The sequence below is a fragment of the Pseudorca crassidens genome, chromosome 11 (assembly GCF_039906515.1).
Source record: "Pseudorca crassidens isolate mPseCra1 chromosome 11, mPseCra1.hap1, whole genome shotgun sequence".
NCBI classification, from domain to species: domain Eukaryota; kingdom Metazoa; phylum Chordata; class Mammalia; order Artiodactyla; family Delphinidae; genus Pseudorca; species Pseudorca crassidens.
In genome coordinates this window covers 6,598,502-6,613,328 of record NC_090306.1, presented here as the reverse complement: position 1 = coordinate 6,613,328, position 14,827 = coordinate 6,598,502, and the positions used below count along the sequence as shown (strand labels likewise).

Below are 14,827 nucleotides of genomic sequence, written 5' to 3'. Positions count from 1 at the left end.
CTACTGTCCAAGGCAGCAGCAACAAGCGAATCCTTTCACCAATACCTCGGCCTGTCCGCAAGGGCAGAACCCAAACAGACTAAAGATTCTCTCTGGCAGGGATGGACTTCCTTTCGCTGTTATTTGTCAGATTCCAGGTTGATTTTTTTTCTACTCCTCCAATTATTAAAAAGAAGGAAAATTTCCACATCACAAGCATGTTTCTTAATATTTTTCCAATTTTTTTTTTTTCTCTAGAGGAATCCCCCTTCTCCTGCCCAAAACTCTGTAGTCCAGGGTACACTGTCAACTCCATGGCACATGTAACGACAGGCAGGTAGGGGAAGGTAGTTGGCAGGTGTCGAGTTAAGGAATAAAGTAAATGGCTTTATGCTGCTGGGTTGATTTGACACGATACTTCCAGTAGTTTCCTATTGTTGGGTTTTTGGGGGGTTTTTTTGGCTGCGTTGGGTCTTCATTGCTACACACGGTCTTTCTCTAGTTGCGGCGAGCGGGGGCTACTCTTCGTTGCTGTGCGCGGGCTTCTTATTGCGGTGGCTCCTCTTGTTGCAGAGCACGGGCTCTAGGCATGCGGGTTCAGTAGTTGAGGCACGCGGGCTCAGTAGTTGTGGCTTGCATGCTCTAGAGCACAGGCTCAGTAGTTGTGGCGCACGGGTTTAGTTGCTCCGCGGCATGTGGGATCTTCCTGGATCAGGGCTCGAACCCGTGTCCCCTGCCTTGGCAGGCAGATTCTTAACCACTGCGCCACCAGGGAAGTCCCATTTGGTTCTTCAGACCTTTTGATTAGAGTTCTGGTTACTTCATCATGTGTTAACCACCAGCCTAATGTCAGCTGTTGAATTTTGCCCTTTTGGTCCATGGAAAATCAAAGTCCTTTCTTCATGGGCCACAAATATACCCCTTTTGGCTTCTGATAAAAACTGTTTTCCTGAAAGCCACGTGTCACATCAAACAGACCAGAGTGTCCCTGAACTCTTAATCTCAGGCCATGGCTTTCGTAAGACACCTTGTTAGGGCAATGGCCACCCTAAGGTAGCTCTTCTGTCCTCAGTTTAAAAAATACTAATCTCTGCATAGAAAACAAACTTATGGTTACCAAAGGGGAAAGCAGGGGGAGGGATAAATTATGAGTTTGGGATTAGCAGATTCCAAACTACTCTATATAACATAGATGAAAAACAAGGTGCCACTATACAGCACAGGGAATTATATTCAATATCCTGTAATAAACCCTAATGGAAAAGAATATGAAAAAGAATATATATATATTCACAAAATTGTAAATCAACTATACGTCAATTAAAAAAAAAATACTAGTCTCGGGCTTCCCTGGTGGCGCAGCGGTTGAGAGTCCGCCTGCCGATGCAGGGGACACGGGTCCGTGCCCCGGTCCGAGAAGATCCCACGTGCCGCGGGGCGGCTGGGCCCGTGAGCCATGGCCGCTGAGCCTGCGCGTCCAGAGCCTGTGCTCCGCAACGGGAGAGGCCACGACAGTGAGAGGCCCGCGTACCGCAAAAAAAAAAAAAAAAAAAAATACTAGTCTCTATTGTCTGGTCCTTTTTCACCACTAATCATTTTGTGGGGATGAGGAGTTGTTTGTTTGCTCACTTGTTTTTCTGTTCCCTTGGAAAAAAGTAGAAGGGAGTCTTTGGGTCCCTCCTCACCAAGACGAGCTATAACATCTCGGTGCACAGTTCAATCCAGAGAAGACGTTGTTGCCTGACTGACAAATTAATCAAAACCACCAGGAAAGCAGATGAGCACATGCTGAATTTCTTTTGTTTTTCTTTCTCATTGAGTCATAATACTGTATTATACAAATGCACACGAAAGGAAAAGTCATCTTCAGGAGACATATTGAAACAATTTATACCACAAAATTTTAGACTGAAAGATCTTAAACAGCCAATTCTAACTGTTGTATGTGGATGTCTGAGTGAGGTTCGAGTACATTTGATGAATTTCAAAAACAGAACATGGTACCTTGTGTTGACGTTACGCTAATCCACGATACTCAGTAAATGTCAATTGGAAGAGAGGAGAGAAACTGAGTTCCTGTTTTCATGACAATTAAATATTAGCCGCTAGGGGCCCGAATCTCCAGGACACAGCAGCCCATCGCACTCCCTTTCTATGGTGCTGAAGTCTTGATGTGGAATAACCAAGTCAGCGAGAACTGGGTTATAAACATGCTTTATTACCGGTAGATAGTAGACACTGATAATGATAAACTGCAAACAGGTAAAGGGGAAACAAAAATCAAGGGTGTGCCCCACAATGAATTGCAGAGTCAGAACTGGAACAGGAGGCAATCATCAGGAAAGAGGGCTCCCGGTGGAACAGGACAAGATAAGCGTCCCTTCCCACACTGTTGTCCACCGGACAGATTCAGGGGAGAGGACCCAGGGACTCCAACTACACTGAATGACCGACACAACGACATGATCAAACCCCACCTCCAACCAGGTATCCCAACAATCAAGTTCTAGTTAAATCATACTCCCATGTCTTCTCTCAGTCATGGTGAAATAATGGGATTATCGTGAGGAACAGAAAGCAACAGATGGGTCACAGCCTGTAGACAGGCTGGTGGGATCTGTGCGGTTAGCCTCCACCGGGGGCACTATTTTCCTGCATCGTCTTCATGATCCAGTCAACATAGTTCTTGACACGTGTGTAGATCCCATAGGTACCGCACTGGGGGCCCCAGGACACCAAGCCAGCGACATAGAATTTGGTATTCTCCTCATTAGGGACCTGTAGAGCAAAGGCCCCACCGCTGTCCCCTTCACAGCTATCAACACCCTTCTCACCTCCAGCACAGATCATGTTCTCAGTGAAAACAAAGGAATTTATATCTATTCCGGAACTTAGCCCCTTCAGCTCCCGGCACTTTGCTAAGGGAGCAATAGGTAATTTTGCCCCTCTGAGCTTAATAACATGATCTTTGGTATTTGTTCGGCCCCAGCCTGAGATCAGCCCCAGATCTCCCACTGAGGGGTTGTATTCTGAGGAGGTGCCTGGCAGGCAGATAGGGGAGACAGTGGGTCCCATTTTCACCGGGTCTTGCAGCCGCACCAGCGCAATGTCATTGTCAAAATTCTTCCGTGCTTCCGAGGCATCCAGGACCTTCCAACCGGGATGAATAAACACTTTCTCAGCAGTGAGCATCTGGGCCTTTGCCAATTGCGAAGTGACCACTGAGGTAGAGCCAACGTACATCACTGGGTCACGGTTTCCCTCCACGGTGTGGGCAGCTGTCAGCACCCAGTACTCGTCAATGAGAGCCCCGCCGGCCCGGGGGTTCGAGAAGAAGACTTGCCAGGGGAAATTTTCAATCTTTGCCATGGAGCCTCCAAATATCCTCTGTTTTTCTGTAAAGGGTTCACCAGGGACGCCACAGACTAGGGAGGAACAAAAACAAGATGGGAAGGGAGCAGGGCAGATTGCTGGCCCCCTGCAAATCCTACAGCCGCTCAAACACCTGCTGGGCCTCAGCGTTCTCAGCACAACATAGCCAAATATTTGGTCAACGATCTCAGCGCCTGACTCATCCTGAACTGACCTAAGGACCAAACATCCCACTTTGCCAGTGCCAAAAGCCGGCTTGTGGGAAAGACTGGTTTAAACGGAGGCCGTGTGCGAATTACTGAACCCAAACGAGCCCCACACCATGGACAGCTTAACTCACAGTGTGGGGAGGACACTTCACCCCAGGCTTGGCGCATGGGGCCGGGGGCCCAGCTGGGAGCCAGAGCTGGGCAACCCTGTCCTCATACAGGTGTTAGGGGAGGCTAGCATTCTACCCTCCTCTGATGCCCAGATCAAACACTTATCACCTTCTTCTCTCAAGTCCTAATTGCAGCGAGTCCCTCCTAGTGACCTGTGGACGGTTCTCTTTTTCCATCTTTCATCTCATCCCCCACTGACTGGATCCAGGTTTGATTGCTTTGCCATTACTGAATATAACTAAAACGGAATTTTATTTCAGATAAAGTTGCCTTTCCTAACTAAATCCCTCACTAGTCAGCCTGAATGGACTCTGAGTTGAACATAACAGACAGACCTGGGTTCAAAGCCTAACCATGCCCCTTCCTACCTCTGAACTTGCACTGAATTCCCTCAACTATAAAACGGGATCAGTAACACCTACCCCAGAGCGTTGTTGCAAAGACTTAATTGAATGAGATAATAAATGCAATTGTTTGATTGCATTTGATTATTTGATTGAGAGCCAGCTCGGCCCCTAGCTCTCAATCACACTGTTGCTACTAAGAGGACGATTATTATTATTATGGCTTTGCCTGGGAGCCTTCTTCTACTCAACTCTGATTTCTACGCAACCCCTTATTCCTTTTATTCCTCTATATCTTGTTGTCAGATAGTCTTTTAATATAATAACTAGGCTCTTCGAGTAGTCTTGTTTCTGAATGTTGAATCCTCACTCTCTTATTTCAGGCCCTGTTTTTAGCAATCCTAGATGCCCTTACTACACCTACATTACCAAACCTAACTGGCCCAGACTCTGACACCAACTGTCACCGGCTGACTTTTCTCTTTCCCGTCCATCGGCCTGACAGTGTGGTTGATGAATTCCCCAAGGCCCTGGCAGGTCCACGGCCCAGCTTTGTCTCCACCTCACTGAGCTAGACTCTGGCAGCCCAGACTGTCAAGTCCCTTCCCAAGAAGATTACAGCTACTTTTAGAAGGTGGGACCCATGCAACCACACCTGTGGCCGTGCTCCCTACACAAGCCTGAGCCCGGATTACCTGGGACACATTTGGGCAGCTCTGCGCCCAGCAGCTCGTTCACCCAGCTCCCGTTGCCAGCGCAGCGATACTCCTCTGGAACAGCACAAGGGACAGGGGACACACTCACCATCACATCTTCTGGAGTCTTCCCCCCCCCACCCTTTTCGTTCAGAGCCTTAGCACCTCTGGGATTTGAGGAGGCAAAATCAGATCAAACCAACTAGAAAAGAATCCTGAGAACATCCTCCAAACAATCTCTCTGGCCCCTATCCTGCCAAGGGAGGGGAAGGAACAGTCTCCAAAGCAGAGGGAAGAGGGTTACCGCAGAGGCTGGGAAAGTGCTTCAAGTGGGAAAAGAAATTAAATTAAATTAAAAGCAATGAAGTGGGACATAGTGTGAGCCAACCAGACCTTCATCCAGCACCACCAAGGCCTCCCCATCGAGAAAGTCAGGCATCGTAGAATAATGACGAAGCTGGAAGCATCACTCCTGTTCTACATTAAATAGTCGGTCGGGGGACTTCCCTGGTGGCTCAGTGGTTAGGACTCCATGCTTCCACCACAGGGAGCACCCCACCCAGGAAGACTGTGCTAGTCACCCTCCAACACTCTCATTCTTTCTTTCTCTTTTCTTTAGTCAAAGAAACCTACCGCTTCGTTCATTTTCCATGTAGTAATATGGCTGCTCACAAGTGTAGCGAGTGACGGAACCAAACAGAGTGTTTTCTGGATCTTCAACTCTACCATGCCGAATGGGTTCGGGAGTGCCACAGTCCACGGCTACAAGAGGAAGGCAGGAGAGAGATGGTCAGGACGGCCACTTCCTCCCAGGAAGAGTCACTGGGCCAGTCCACCCTCCCAGCCGTGTTCCTCACTCTTTCCCCACTCCCCACATCCATAAGCACACCTGGGATGAATCCCCCACGTCAGCCTCTCTGTGGCCATGGTCTCCGACTGGCATCCCTCAACACTCTAGCCCACTGAGTCCCGCCAGGTCTGATAGCCCCTTGAGAGCTACAAGGATGAACCTGGTTCTCAGTGGTTGGTGAGGCCTCTGAAGGAATGGACCAAGTAATGCTATTAACTCTACCAATCTCATAGCCTCTTTCTTTGGAAGAAACCCGCTAGTCTGGCTGGGATCAGATCAGGGCTGGGACTCCATGACAGCCTTCCCTTCAAAAACTCAATCTACTCTCTCACAAGCCTAAGAGGAAACCATGCATTCGTATCTTAATGCACTAATCTTTCCATTCCCTTTGGGAGGAAACAAAAAAAAAAGAGTCCCATTTTAAAGAGGTACATACGTTGACACCGCAGTTTGGAATTACTCCACTTTCCGTTGCTTTGGCAAGTAGAATAGAAAGATGTCAAGCCAACACTTCCCTGGACAATAATAAACATCGCCATTAATTTATAAGGAGAGATATAGGGAATCAAAATCCAGAAAGGGAATCGATCTCTGGCCTTGGATCAATGAGGAGTCCTCACCACAAGAAGCTTGGGGACATCGTAGCAGAATGAACCAAGGCACCCAGGAGTTGCGGCTAAAAGACAACTTTGTCCCAGCATGTCAGCACCCCCCTGCCCCAGGAAGACCAAAGTCAAAAAGGGAATGTCAAGCTGTCCAAGGATCTTCATGACTGACAAGGAAAGACTAAAGATCCTGAACGGTTCTCTTTATGGAGAAGGTGTTAGACGTTTGCTGGAGCGAGAACGCTCGGTAAATGATTAGACAATTCCAGTACGCTCATCCCAACCTAGGGACAAGAGAGAAGCCTCTAACGGTGCTTTACCTGTACAACTTCAAACCCATCCACGCAGGTTATCTTCACCACATCTTTGAACACATATTTTGCTCTATCAGGCTCCCAAAAAGAATTGGCAGTGACTTCTTTAGGACAAGGGATTGCTTGGAAAGGATAGGAAAAAACTTTTTACCAAATAGGAGAATCTCTATGATATTTACATCATTCTCACACTTTCTACAGTTGTTCAGTCATCCTCAATCCTGACGCCCAGCATTCCAATACGGAGGTGTCTAAAATAATATGACAGGGAATGCCCTGGCGGTCCAGTGGTTAGGGCTTGGTGCTTTCACTGCCGAGGGCACCTGTTCGACCCCTGGTTGGGGAACTAAGATCCCACATGCCACATGGTGTAGTGAAAAAAATTATTAATTGATTAATATGGCATTACTAATGAACCACCCCCAAGCTGTCTGCATTCACAGGTCCAGTTGAAAGATTCCTGGAAGTTGAGGCATTTCTAGCAACTACTGACAAGTTTAGATCCTGCTGAGGAAGCGAAGTGTTCTCAGGATACCTGTCCATACAACAAGCTACCTGTTTGGATTTTATGTTGTGCAAGGACTTTGGTACCACCAACCAAAGAGCAACTTCTAAGTTACTCACGATCTCCATGGTAACGAAATTTCCATCCCTTTTTTTGCTCTGTTTCATCAGTTTGGAAGATGATATTGAGAGCATTACTCTTGGTTTCAATAGTTAGTGGCCCAGGGAATCCATTACCGCAGTAAGGACCAAATTGCTGGTTTCCTGCAACAAACTGAAGAGAAACAAAATGATGAAATCAGAAGAGAGAAAGAACTGAAATAAAAAGGCAAAATGGAAGGGACAAAAGTAAAATTAGGGCTTCCCTGGTGGCACAGTGGTTGAGAGTCCGCCTGCTGATGCAGGGGACACGGGTTCGTGCCCCAGTCTGGGAAGATCCCACATGCCGCGGAGCGGCTGGGCCCGTGAGCCATGGCCACTGAGCCTGCACGTCTGGAGCCTGTGCTCCGCAACGGGAGAGGCCACAGCAGTGGGAGGCCCGCGTACCGCAAAAAAAAGTAAAATAAAATAAGAAGGAGGGGAAAAAAGGAAAAGAAGGGGCAGAAAGCTATGTAATTTGTCTTCAAGGAGAAATCTCTCTGTGTGAGTTGGGAGAGAAGTTCATCGTCCATCACGCACAAGTAAACTGTCAGCGCAGCGGCCCTCAGAGTCAGCTGGTTCCACATCAAAATCTTCTCTCTGCATAGTCACCACCACTTGGAACCCCTCCTCCAACAGGATCTGATAGTCACACCTCGAGTTCTCTGGGTATAGACTGGGATAATTGGGACTTGTGAGCTCCCCAATCGGTGTGGTGAATACATCCCCACTGCAGTTGACTAAGGGAGAAAAAGAGAAAAGGAGAATCAAATATAGAGTCAAGCAAAGGAGTCCCTGCCTTTTGCTATGATGCTTCTCATGAACTGACAGTCCACAGTGATTGACTGTCACATTGATTGATTGAAGCCCACATGTCACAATTTCATACCCAACACATATCAGCAGAGATACCCAATACCTACTGGGTTTCCATCACTTTGCTGATGATAGAGCCTTTCACGGTTATGGAGAGCCCCGGGTTGACACAGGCACCTATCTCTCTTCTCCAATTAATTAACTTGACCCTGTAGGTTTGTCTTCCTCCACCCTTGTAGCTCCCCTTCAGTTTACGGGTAACTAAAAATAGATGCCAGACTTCCCTGGTGGAGCAGTGGTTAAGAATCCACCTGCCAATGCAGGGGACACAGGTTCGAGCCCTGGTCCGGGAAGATCCCACATGCCGCGGAGCAACTAAGCCCATGCGCCACAGCTACTGAGCCTGCGCACCTAGAGCCCGTGCTCCACAACAGGAGAAGCCACCACAATGAGAAGGCCGCGCAGTGCAACGAAGAAGTGTAGTCCCCACTCGCCGCAACTAGAGAAAGCCTGCGTGGAGCAGCAAAGACCCAATGCAGCCAAAAATAAATAAATAAATTTTTAAAAAGAAAGAAAGAAATCAGCTTGTAAACTATTAAAAAATGAAAATCGATGCCAAGTCAAGGCTGAGGTTAATCAAGATCGAAGGGTAGACAAGCCCCCTACCGAAGCCTCAAGCCATTCCAAATCCCAGGGAACGCGCACCCTTCCTGATGCCAAGCTCACCTCCGCAATTCCTCATATCATCATGGAGGAAGTATTCTGGCGGGCAGGAGCAGAAGTAACCACCAATGAAGTTGTTGCAGAAGTGGCTGCAAGGGGCATCTGCAAAGTCTGTGCACTCATTTACATCTACAAAGAGTAGAGAAAGATTGAGGTCAAGGACAGAGACCTAGAAGGAAGAATGAGGTTAAGCGCCACACTGCAAGGATAAGAAAAGTAGGAAGGGTCTGTTGCTTAAAGACATTCAATGAATCACATTTCAGGATGGTATTATTCTATACTACTCTTGTGAACTATTATTCCGGAGTTGCGCTCTACCATTGCACAGCTGTAGGGGAGCTCTCAGTGCCAGAGACCCTTGATCTTTCTCACAAACAGAGCGTTTCAGCTCCAGAGACAACACTCTGCAAGCTGAACTTGATAATGTCTTCTGCAGGAAGGAACAATTAGTACATGTATTACTTTATATGCTGTTGGTACTTCTGTCAAGTCTAAACAATACTGTGGCTTTATGAGATGTCCTGATTTCATTTTACCCTGGAGATAGCTGGAGACGCACACAGAATTTGAAAGTTTGTTTGCCATATGTTAAATGGGTTTGAATACCATACATTCCTTGTGTGAGTCTTAACAACTTATTTAACTTCCTTAGTCCTTACTTCCCCTGTCTTTAAGTAGATCTAATAACACCTAGTTAAAGAATTGAGGTGAAGATTAAATTAATATAGGTAAAGTTCTTAACACAGTGCCCAGTTCATAGTGGTTCTCAATAAATTACTGCTTATTAACTCTTTTTTATCATTACTATCATCATCACCAGGATATGATTATGCATTTGAATTTCACAAAAGCAATTCATGGAGGGATCCAAGCCAAGTCAACACTTCATAAGAGTTATAAACAGAACCCTCCCTCCCTGCATTGCTCAATGTTTGTCCGGCTTCTAATCATGTGGTTGGATCAATGAGGCACACAGAGGGGTGAGCCTTACCTACAGCAACGTAGTATGCAGCAAACCCAGTGAAACGCTCTTCGTTGGAGAAGTCTGACTTGAAGATCACCTGGAGTTTGTTGTATGGGACTTGGAACTCTTCCACCACTGGGGAGTTGGGATTCTTGCTGGTCCTCTGTCCACAGAGTTTCCCTTCTTCAACACCTCCTGACATTATCTAAGAGAAGAGTCAAAAGAAACTAGGAAAGGGTAATATTTTGGTATGGAGGTCAGAGAAAAAGGGACAGAGAGACTGGACCATTTCCCATCTTAGGACTATGTGAGCACAGCTCACTGTATGCCGGTGGCACCCCCTCCTGCATCCTCTCAGCCCACCAGCCCAGCCCCATCCTTCACGTGCTTATTACAGTATACCTGCACTGAGTCATATGCGCAGTTCTCGGACAGCTCTATGTCCAGATGGGTAAAGTAAAGGTGGATCCCGTACCCCTCAGGAACTTCTATATCCCAAGACTTCTTTACTTCATTGGGGTATGCCTGAGGATAGTTGGGGGACAGGATCTCCCCATACATAGCAGGCTCAGCATAAACCCATGCCAAAAGGGAAAACAGGACAATACACCTGAAAAAATAAAAAAGGCATATGGAGAGGTGGGTGACCCAGGTGCCAGCAGACAAGGGCAGGGAGAAGGGATGGGAAAGGCGAAGGGCACCAGCACATGGAGGAGAATCTTGGGTTGGAACGAAGCAAAAAGGCCTAGGTCAAAGCAAAACCCAGGCTTCAGATCTGAGGCATTTTCTTGAGAAGATGAAGGGAATGGGGTCCACATACATCTCCGTAGACCCGTGATCACTCACCACATCTCTGGCAATTGGTCCATCCCTGGTGAGCAGCTCGTCTCTTGGTCCTGGCTCTCTGCACCTCTGGACTTCGGACCTAAAGCGGTGGCAGACCTGGCTGTATTTGTCTAACAAGCACACACGCACCTGCTTGGGTGGTAAGGGGCCAATGTCACCTTGGTAAGAATAACACAGAGGTTCAACAGAGCCATATCATTAATCATCACTGGACGACACCCATCCTCTCACACTCGCCCTGGTTCTGGATTGAAACTACATCTTATCCTTCTCCCCTGGCTTCTCAGGACCTTCTCCCAGTTTTTCTCCAAAATAATGAGTAATTTCTCCCAGTTTTCTGCTTCCTCTGTTCTCCTCCCTCACCCTCAACACCCACCCCAGCCCCGACTCGTTCAGTCTCCCTCCTGCCCTAACAGAACAATATATATCCCCTTTTCCGCTCAGGATTTCAGGAGTCTTTCCCCATCATGACCATCCACCTATGACATGTCTCCCTCTTCTTTTGACAAGGATCCCCCTTATCACCTCGAACCAGCTCTCCTGACTGTGTATTATTGCATGTATTTCTCCCAATGACCACTGATGGAGGAATGAGCTCCTTTTCCTAGGGGAAGGCAGTGACCTTGGGAGAAGTGGTCTGAGACAGGGTTGGATGTGGAAGGAGAAAAGGGACAGCTGAATGACAAGAAACATGAAAGGAAAGGAAAGGTATTCCCTCAATTTCCTACCTTAATTTTCCAGTTTTTTTTTTTTTAACCTTTACTAAAAAGACAAGCCATCTCCCCACAGTTCTTAGAAACGTGTTGCCAAATATGCTTCTAACCCTGAAAACAGTGGTAGGTGGTGGGGTGACATGGGGGTGGATGGGGTCAGCCTAAGAGAAATAAGTGGCCTATATTCTCCTTCTGGGTTCTGCTCTTTCCGGCCCTCCATCTTTGCCCAAAACCTTCCTATGTAAAGTTTTCTGCCTTCCTTTTTCCTCCATCAAAGCTCTGCTCTTTGATTTTAAGGTTTTTACCTTCAGAAGCTGATGGGAACAAGTGGGTCAGTCCTGTCTCTCTTGCCAGTGGGCGTGCCGGGCAACCCTGCCGGCTCCCAGGAAGAGCAGCATAGGGCCTGGGTGCAGGAACCTCCGCCTCCCTGTCCTGGTTCCGTTCCTGTGATTCTCTACCCCAGTGTGCATGTCTGAAATTCCCTGATCCCAGCAAAGAGGGGGCTGGGAGACCATGACTTAGGGAAAGGGGAACTCAGCCTTGATCTTGGAGCTCCCTCTGCTTTTGAAACAAGAACTGCATACTGAGGCCTGAGATTCCTCTTTCCCAGGCCACAGGGGGAGAAAGGAGGAATTGGGGAATTTCACCAGTTGCCTAATGCTCTTTTTTAGCCAAAGGGCGTGTTACAGAGTTTTCGGGGAAGTCAGGTGATTTGTGGGAAAAGGAGGGCATTAATACTGTAGAGAAAAGCCAAACCCAGAAAGTCCAGCCCTCCAACTGCGTATGAATCATGAATTATCAGAAATGCAGGTCATCTCTGCCTTTAAAGCAAACGTAATGGTTGGATAACGACTTATACCTAGATCCCAGATGCTGGGGGGTGGTGCTTTTTCCTCTTCCTGAAATCCCCTCCACATCTTCACACATCTAAATGATATCCACCCATAAACCTGCAGTTCAGATACAATCCAGAGTCCTTTATCCATTACCCTTGGGTCAAGATATGCTTCAAAATTCAGAATTTTATGGCCTTTTAAAAGACAGTGCACGGAATTCCCTGGCGGTGCAGTGGTTAGGGCTCTGCGCTTTCACTGCCCGGGGCCTGGGTTCGACGGATCCCTGGTTGGGGATCTAAGATCCTACAAGCCGCGCAACAAGGCCAAAACAAAAAAATAAGAGAAAAAAAAAAAGAGAAAAAAAGAAAAAAATAATAATAAGCAGAAGAAGAATACAGTGCCAATGCGGCATACAGACCCAATACCCCAATATTAGGTAACATCTCCTCCTGTCCCTCCCCCCGCAAGGGGCTGAGATAACACTCCATCATCAAACATTAATATTTCTGCAGCTAAACAGGCTCATCTTCACAGTGAGTAGAATAACTAAAGTTATCATTTAGTTATCATTCTATATTATATTTATAAATGACTTCACATTAGTTCAAATTAGGTTTTTCTGCAAGATGAGTTTTGGTACCAAAAAAACCCCACTTTGTTTCCAGAGCCTTTTGGAATGTAGAGCTTCAGAAAAGGGACCAAGGGGTGGTGGGCGTGTACAACTCCTCCACAGAGACTTCCCTGACCTCCCAGCTCTCCTTCTGTCCCTTGTCACTTTCTACCCCTGTCTTAGTGACTGAATTCCAACAGATCTACAGCTTCATCAAGTGAAGACGCTCCCTTATCTTACATACACACCACTAGACACTTTTAAAGCTGCCAATTAAACTATGATGTATGATTGATTATAAGACGCACCCGATTTCAGAAGTGTTGAAATGTGGGCAACTGTTCTAAACAAACAATACTGGCTGCGTGGAGCCTGGCCTTCTCCAGAACAATTTATCACATCTAACTTCTATTCCAAAGCTATTGATATGAGAGCAAGTTTTTAAGCACAAATATAAGCACTTGATGGCGCTGTTCAGGCGATTAACAACGATTGCACAGGGGCTTCCCTGGTGGCGCAGTGGTTAAGAATCCACCTGCCAACGCAGGGGAAAAAGAGTTCGAGCCCTGGTCCAGGAAGATCCCACATGCCGCGGAGCAACTAAGCCCGTGCACCACAACTACTGAGCTTGCACTCTAGAGCCCGTGAGCCACAACTACTGAGCGCGCATGCTACAGCTACTGAAGCCTGTGCGCCTAGAGCCTGTGCTCTGCAACAAGGGAAGCCACCGCAATGAGAAGCCCGCGCACCACAACAAAGAGGAGCCCCCACTCGCCGCAACTAGAGAAAGACTGTGCACAACGAAGACCCAACGCAGCCAAAAATTTTTTTTTAAAAAGTAAACATGCAAATAAATAAATAAAAGGAGACTTTGTTGATACTTTTGTTGTGCTGCTTCAAATTTACATAAAGTGGCGCCTTACTCTGTCTAGTGTCTTGATGAGGGGATAAAAGAGAAACAGACATGTGCAGTGTGTAATCACTAAGTTCAAAAGTCCTGTTTTTTAAGGAAGCCTATTTGCTCTAAAATACTGGGGGCAGAGGTGGGAATGAGGGGGGATTATAGATGAAACAGAACTGCCCATAATTTGTAATTATTGAAGTGTTGGGTAATGGGAGTTTATTATATTATTTTCTTTAGTGTACATTTGAAATTTTCTGGGATGAAGAGTTAAACATAAATAAAGAAGGCTTGTTTTGTTAGCATACAAATAAAAATGTGGGGACTTCCCTGATGGCCCAGTGGTTAAGAATCCGCCTGCCGATGCAGGGGACACGGGTTCGTGTCCCGGTCTGGGAAGATCCCACGTGCCGCGGAGCGGCTGGGCCCGTGGGCCATGACCGCTGGGCCTGCTCTTCCGGAGCCTTTGCTCCACAACGGGAGAGGCCGCGGCAGTGAGAGGCCCGCGTACCGCAAAAAGAACAAACAAACAAACAAACAACTTGAGTGACAGGCACTGGGCAGTAATAAGAATGCAGTCAGTCAGCCAGTCCTTCAATCAGCATTTACTGAGTATCTACTATGTGCCAGGCTCCGCTAAGCTCCGGATGCACAGTGTACCCAAAATGACACAGTCCTTGCCCATATAGGAGTCACAGTCCAGTGTGGAGAGTCTCACGTCAACCCCAATCCAGAGATTTTGTTATGAGTTGAGCATATCAGACCAAGTTCCTCCTTGCCTTTGGTTGCGTTCTCTCCCAGGAAGCTCCTTGTGCAAGTAGATTACTGATACACTCACCGCGCCCAGTCCCCAGAGAGAGCCCCATAAGAATGAATCCCAAGTTAGGCTGGGACCACCATCCTCTGCCTCTCACTACACAGGTGAACTGATCCGAAAATATGAGGCCACTGAGAGAAAATATGCCAAAACTACCCAGCAAATGTGTTTGATTTGCCTTATATAGTACTGGCCTACACAGAATTTTTAGAATTTTTTAATTAGTCACCAAGATTAAAAAACAGAAGGTTTGGGACTTCCCTGGTGGCTCAGTGGTTAAGAATCCCCCTGCCAATGCAGGCAACACGGGTTCGAGCCCTGGTCCGGGAAGATCCCACATGTTGCGGAGCAGCTAAGCCCGTGCGCCACAACGACTGAGCCTGCTCTCTAGAGCCCACGAGCCACAACTACTGAAGCCTG

The 14,827-nt window shown here is 47.2% G+C and overlaps 1 protein-coding gene across 4 annotated transcripts; it reads right to left on the bottom strand.

Moving 5' to 3' along the window:
• Window positions 1–2,177: 2,177 nt before the first annotated feature.
• Window positions 2,178–11,720, bottom strand: C1S (complement C1s). 4 transcript variants are annotated; one of them, XM_067695605.1, is made up of 12 exons: window positions 11,549–11,720; window positions 10,531–10,688; window positions 10,087–10,294; window positions 9,712–9,889; window positions 8,724–8,849; window positions 7,722–7,921; window positions 7,164–7,317; window positions 6,546–6,661; window positions 6,057–6,135; window positions 5,404–5,532; window positions 4,771–4,845; window positions 2,178–3,404 (listed from the first exon to the last, which is right to left on the bottom strand). In XM_067695605.1, exons 2-12 carry the CDS (start codon window positions 10,551–10,553, stop codon window positions 2,605–2,607), a joined length of 2,088 nt encoding a protein of 695 aa, XP_067551706.1. In that variant the 5' UTR covers window positions 10,554–10,688; window positions 11,549–11,720; the 3' UTR covers window positions 2,178–2,604. The 4 variants fall into 4 exon arrangements, with proteins under 4 accessions (XP_067551706.1, XP_067551704.1, XP_067551705.1 ...); XM_067695603.1 differs by having other exon boundaries at window positions 10,531–10,662; XM_067695604.1 differs by having other exon boundaries at window positions 10,531–10,659.
• Between the last annotated feature and the right edge of the window lie 3,107 nt (window positions 11,721–14,827).

Bases quoted from the DNA above. Each gene is read 5' to 3' on its own strand.
- C1S (XM_067695605.1), bottom strand. From the start codon at position 10,553: ATGGACCAATTGCCAGAGATGTG. The intron at 10,295-10,530 runs GTGAGTGATCAC...TTATTTTTTCAG, and splicing joins GACCAATTGCCAGAGATGTG to GTGTATTGTCCTGTTTTCCC. The intron at 7,922-8,723 runs GTGAGCTTGGCA...TTTCTCCCTTAG, and splicing joins TGATATGAGGAATTGCGGAG to TCAACTGCAGTGGGGATGTA.